This window comes from Pseudochaenichthys georgianus, chromosome 17 (assembly GCF_902827115.2).
Source record: "Pseudochaenichthys georgianus chromosome 17, fPseGeo1.2, whole genome shotgun sequence".
In the NCBI taxonomy this organism is placed as follows: Eukaryota; Metazoa; Chordata; class Actinopteri; order Perciformes; family Channichthyidae; genus Pseudochaenichthys; species Pseudochaenichthys georgianus.
Genome location: NC_047519.1, coordinates 1,750,461 through 1,757,029, shown reverse-complemented (window position 1 = coordinate 1,757,029; position 6,569 = coordinate 1,750,461). Strand labels below are relative to the sequence as shown.

Sequence of the window (6,569 nt, the reverse complement as noted above, 5' to 3'; positions counted from 1 at the left end):
ATAATATTATATTTTGATTTAATATATTTGTAAACCTGAAGAGTCAGTGCCAGAGCCTCACCAGCCATGAACCTCTCTGCAGAAGCTTATATATAGACATCTGAGTTTTTTGTGCCCCACCACTTTTGTACATATAGAAACGCCACTGGATATGTACTAAGTAAATACATTTGTTCCTGCTCAAGATTAGATTCAACTTTATTGTTATTGCACAGATTACAGGTACTGAGACAACGAAATGCAGTTTAGCTTCTAACCAGGTGCAACAAGCAGTGAAGTGGAAAGTAATGTACACAATCTACAGAATAACATATAGAATGAATTGAATGATAAATAAACAGTGGGTATGAATACACTAGATATCAGCCTGAGAGCAGTATGAACAGTGGGTATGAATACACTAGATATCAGCCTGAGAGCAGTATGAACAGTGTGTATGAATACACTAGATATCAGCCTGAGAGCAGTATGAACAGTGTGTATGAATACACTAGATATCAGCCTGAGAGCAGTATGAACAGTGGGTATGAATACACTAGATATCAGCCTGAGAGCAGTATGAACAGTGTGTATGAATATGCTAAGATATATACAGTATGAAAACGGTAAGCAGCATAGTATAAAATATATAGATATTAATTTCATGATGATAAACATTGTGGAACAATGATGAAAAATGGGAATGAATGTGGCGACGTAAAACTGACACAAAACAACAACAAACTTTTGCCAGCCAATTGGAGAGCTTCATCAGCAGCACGTGGTAAAAACCACCAATGAGCGCTCAGCTCGAGATACCAGCGAGCCGTTTCCCATCAAGCATTTCGCTTCCGCAGCTCGTGGAGAGCAACTGCGCCAACTCGCCTCGCTCTCAAGGCTGCGGGCGTCTTTGTCCCGCGAGATTTCAAAGTCTCATGTGGGCGAGCCTCCAGAGCAAGTCGGACAAAATGACTAACCATCATGCAACGCACTAGCAAGACGTTGATCGCACCTGCGCAGGTCTGCACAGGTCTTGCTTGTCTCAAACAAGCCTAGTTGCTCTCCACGAGCTGCGGAAGCGAAATGCTTGATGGGAAACGGCTCGCTGGTATCTCGCTGTCCGACTTCAGGCGAGCTTTTTGACACCTCCCCCGGCTGCGATCGGCTACTCTCGTCTACTTTCGAGGCGAGCCGCAATGTGTCTCAAACAAGCCTAATGACGTGCTGCAGCCTGCAGGCACGAAACACATTACCAGTAGAAATACATTGCTTTAAAAATCGTGCTGTACAACACGAAAAAAAGGGGCAAATCGTCTTTGTGAACACGAATCAATAGATTAAAAATCGTCTTGGTGAACACGAAATGCCGTGAGACAGAAGCACACACACAGAAGCTCAACAGGGACCTTGACACTATTTACCAACCTGGCACTATCAAGATACAGCTCATTCAGGTATCTATGTCCATGGACTCCAGTCAAGGCCATCTCACACACACACACACACACACACACACACACACACACACACACACACACACACACACACACACACACACACACACACACACACACACACACACACATTTGCACGCAATCCTACTTCTAGGGAAATCCTTTACGTCATCATTGTAGTTGAAATGTCATTCACAACAGAACACCTTCTGTTTTTTTATTCCACAAAACTCAAATATTAATATAACATTTTGAATAAAGAGTAGTATTTCTATTACACTTAAAATACTCATTTGTGTTGCATAACTATGTGGGATGAACATGCCAATTGATGCATGAGGCTGACTCGGTGATGACATCATTCCTCCCAGTGGTTCCTCCCAGTGGTTCCGCAGGTATAAAACATGCCACGCCGTGCCTGTCATCACACCTGAAGCAACACGGCTCACTTACGGGCTGCTTGCACAACGTGCAGCCATTCTAGGGAGCAGGATTCTAATACACAGGCTGTTGACTTGAATGAAGCAGCAACAGTTAGTGTGATATTTGGAATTGTAACCGTGGGTAGGGAGCCTCCTCAGAGTGTTGGATCTTCCTCGTCAGTAATATCATCAGCATGATAATAAGCATCGCTCTGATCTGGGCAGTCGTGGTGGGATTGTGCTGCCTTCTGTGGCTGGCTGTGGGCATACGGCGCAGGTAAGAGAAGGATGTTGGATGCATTGTCTTTGGGGCTGTCTTTTGTAGGTTATTGTATTGTTCTTACCCATCACTTTACCAGCATGTCTTTCTGCTGTGGAAGAACAGATGCATACGGCCATCTTTGCTTACCTGTGTGGAGTACACACGTGTGTGTCCAGTGTACACATGCTTTTGTATTGATTATTTGACAGTATATTGTTGATCACAAACAGTGTAACAACAGGCGGGCAGTCAGCTCAGCTGCTGGGGGCAAACTGTAGTCAGGGTTACTAAATCTGAATTTTTTTTAATACAAATGTTGTTCACTAGACTAGAGGATCATTTAGAGTCTAAATCCCCAACACTATTTCTACAAACCAGTCTAGTGTCTACATTGTAGACGTGAAGGCTGATATTTAACTACAGCAACATTGCTGGAAAAGAAAGTGTGGGGCTCTCTGCTGGAACTGCTACCCCGCAACCGACCACGGATAAGTGGGAGAAGATGGATGGATGGAACATTGCTGGAAATGTGATTGTTTGGTGGCTCAAGGTTCAACTTTCAGGAAACTGGGCTCATTGAGACTGAATGAGTTAGCTTTTATGTATTTTGAGGAGGCATATTATAAAATCATTAATTAACAGAAACCTCTCTGGTTTCTAACTGGTTTGGATTGTTTTCAAACAGGGTGCCCCAATCACGTTTCAAACTCCAATAATCAATGTGTTTTCGTCTGTATGACAGTGTCTGGTTACTTTGGGAAATGGTGTGGATTCAGCCAATTTCCACATGTCTTAGTCAAGGCAGTGTTTTCTGATTTCATGAATAAAATAGATTTGGAACAAAACACTAATAAGCCACTTTTAGGTGAAATCACTTTATCTGAATGTAATCAGTAATACTAAGAAGCAAAATTAGCAGAACATCTGTAAAAACTCTCATGAATTATTACCTTAAATAAATACAATCTTCATGTCCTCGGTCTGTCTAGACAAACAGCTGATATGCAATAAAAGAAAACGGTTTGAACTTCCCTCACAAGCAGTTATTGTCTGCCATCTCTTTCTTGCCATGCCCACAGGCAGCCCGGTGAGCCTGTGGTGGAAAACGGCTTCATCCCCTACCTAGGCTGTGCTCTGCAGTTCGGGGCAAACCCTCTTCAGTTCCTCCGCAGCCGCCAGAAGAAATATGGTCATATTTTCACCTGCAAGATCGCGGGCCAGTTCATTCACTTCCTGTGCGACCCCTTCTCTTACGATTCAGTCATCAGACAGGGAAGACACTTGGATTGGAGGAAGTTCCACTTTGCAACATCTGTGAAGGTACTGGATTTCATAGTTAATGTTCATACTATTTTCTTTCAGGATATGTTTCTTCCTCAATAGAGAACTTTTCCGTGCTTATACTAGTCAGTCCTCCCATGGTCCTAAAGCTCTCCCTCTTACCCTCGCAGGTGTTCGGCCATGACAGCTTTGATCCTCGCCATGGCCACACCACAGAGAACCTTCACCACACCTTTTTGAAGACCCTGCAGGGGGAGGCTCTGCCCTCTCTGATAGAGAGTATGATGGGCCACCTCCAGGACGTCATGTTGAAGTCGGACAAACTCAGCCCCAGCAAGGACCACTGGGATGTGGATGGCATTTTTGATTTCTGCTACAAGGTCAATAATTTGACTTTGTATTTGAAGCACAATAGGTCATTAAGACACTGCTAGCGGTAGGCTGCTTTCTGGTTTGAAGTGCCATCATTTATTCATGGTCTCTGTATACCCATACGTACCCACCGTGCCCTACATTCGGACTTGAAAAGCGTGTTCCAAACTGTCCTATGTTGTCTCCTTGTGTTCTGCTCTCCTCCAGGTGATGTTTGAGTCAGGCTACCTGACCCTGTTCGGCAAAGAGCTGGGAGAAGACAAGATTCAGGCTCAGCAGGAAGCTCAGAATGCCTTGGTACTCAATGCTTTGGAAAACTTCAAAGAATTTGACAAGATCTTCCCTGCGTTGGTGGCAGGCCTGCCCATCCATGTGTTTAAGAGCGCCCACAGCGCGCGAGAGGTGAGAGGGCTCTCCCCACCACTATCAAAGACTGCCTTAACTTGAACTGATGACACCTTTAGCAGTTTAAGCTTTCCATATAACCTCAGGTATTTCCTTTCTGTAATTCTTCTTTTCACATGTACAGAAACTAGCAAAGACCATGCATGCTGAGAACCTGTCCAAGAGGGAGAATGTGTCTGATCTGATCTCCATGAGGATGATCCTGAATGATTCCTTATCTACCTTCAATGACGTGAGCAAGTCCAGGACCCATGTGGCTCTGCTCTGGGCTTCTCAGGCGAACACGTTGCCTGCCACCTTCTGGAGTCTCTTTTATTTGATCAGGTACTGACAGTCCTGACACAATAGATTGCTCGAGCACCAGATGTTGAGAGTTCTGATCTTTCTGAACAGAAGGACAGCTTTAACCATCGTCTTCCTGTCAGTTAAATGTCACATGTGATTTCTCAGGAGTCCAGATGCTATGAAGGCAGGTCGTGCGGAAGTGCTGAAGATTCTGGAGGATTCAGGTCTGACGGTTGACCCTAGCAACCCAACACTCAACCTGACCCGGGACCAGCTGGACAACATGCCTGTTCTGGGTAAGGTTCCATAGATAACTGGACAATAGAAGTTGTACAAGATATAATATTGCTTGATGTAAGCATTGCAATGCCTACACATATAAACCATTTTCTCCATTTCATGAACCTAACGTGTCTCTTTCTGTCTGTGTTCTACCTGTAGACAGCATCATAAAAGAAGCCATGCGTCTTTCCAGTGCTTCAATGAACGTCCGTGTTGCCAAGGAGGACTTCCTGCTTCACCTTGACAACCAAGAGGCATACCGCATCAGGAAGGATGATGTGATTGCTTTATACCCACCCATGTTGCACTTTGACCCAGACATCTACGAGGATCCCTATGTAAGAGTCCTACTACACAATACAGAGAACACTCTCTTCCAGGAAGTCATTCTAGTGTGTGGCCCCACTGAACCCCTGTCTACCTCTCTTCTCTCCAACACACAGGAGTTCAAGTTTGATCGCTTCCTGGACGAGAAGGGTCAGGAGAAAGTGAACTTTTCACGCAACGGCCGGCGACTGCGTTACTTCAACATGCCCTTCGGCTCTGGGGTCACCAAATGCCCTGGCAGGTTTTTTGCTGTGTATGAGATCAAACAGTTTCTGACTCTGGTGCTGTCTTACTTTGACATGGAACTGTTGGACCCTGCTACCCAAGTCCCGCCCCTTGACCAATCACGAGCTGGTCTGGGAATCCTGCAGCCTACCTACGATGTGGACTTCAGATACAAGCTTAGGCACACCTGCTAGGCTCTTTGTTCAGGCAGACTGATTGAAGAACATCGTGTACATAATGTATATTTAACAGTGTTAATGGAGATGTCTTTATGTATATGTAAATAGATTGAATGATATATTGTTTATGCATTTGGTTTGCCACTGTAGGACATATATTCTGCACATATGGATGAATCCCATACAGACAAGTAGAAATGGGTGAAACATGCAAAACACTGGTGACTGGAGGTTCCCTTTCTACACTTGTCCCTTCTCGTGCACGGTCTTTCACAGCAGCATTCTGCAGTGAACCAAGTCTTCATTAGCTTTAGCTCATCTATTCTGCCAAAGTGCTTCTCATTCACAAATTGCTGACTAGACTCTTCTCATTTGATCAATGACTGCATATTACTGTAATCAGTATCGTTTACTAACCTCACCTTGAAGGAGAAGACTGAGCTTCCACCACCCTCTCAGGTTGTCTCAGTCTCACTGCTGTCACAGAAGAGTGTTGTCCATCACAGACCTCATGTGTCGCCGTCGTCCACCCTCTGAGTGTAATCGCTGTAAGGCCTGTTGCTCAATATTAAGATACGCTGTGGTTTGTTTGATAAGGAGAACTTAGCATACTGCATTCCTCAAGCGGAAAGTGGTGACAAGCCAACACACTGAAAGGAAATTGCAGTTGTAATGAATGTGCATGCACAAAGTGAAGACATCAGAACATTGACACATGTGCTGCATCGCTGTCTGTAACATGTCTATAATTAAAGAATGTGTTGAACCAACAAGTATGTCCCATTTCAAACAGTCCTCTTGACTTTCATTAAGTTGATTCACAGAAAGGACACACGATAGTGAATGCAGCTGACAGCTGAGGGAGACAGACATCAACATGTGTCCCTGGATTGAGATTGAAGGTCAATCAGTTACTGATATTATTGTTTTCAATTGAAAAGCAAACTGCATGTTAACATGTGGGATGGACCCAGGGCAGCACACCACTGCACACATGCACAGCTGTCTTCCTTTAGCCCCCTGACATCTGAAGGGTGAGCACTGAACACAAGTTCCACCTACACACGTACGCTGTGTGCACTTGTCTTTGTCCTCA

General features: G+C 44.5%; 1 protein-coding gene across 1 annotated transcript; it reads left to right on the top strand.

Annotated features, from left to right (window-relative positions):
- The first annotated feature begins 1,874 nt into the window (after positions 1 to 1,874).
- cyp7a1 (cytochrome P450, family 7, subfamily A, polypeptide 1) lies at positions 1,875 to 6,330 on the top strand. The gene is made up of 8 exons (XM_034103708.2): positions 1,875 to 2,132; positions 3,197 to 3,437; positions 3,569 to 3,778; positions 3,978 to 4,172; positions 4,300 to 4,499; positions 4,626 to 4,756; positions 4,902 to 5,080; positions 5,186 to 6,330. The coding sequence occupies exons 1-8, from the start codon at positions 2,050 to 2,052 to the stop codon at positions 5,486 to 5,488; spliced, it is 1,542 nt and encodes a 513-aa protein (XP_033959599.1). The 5' UTR covers positions 1,875 to 2,049; the 3' UTR covers positions 5,489 to 6,330.
- The last annotated feature ends 239 nt before the right edge of the window (positions 6,331 to 6,569 follow it).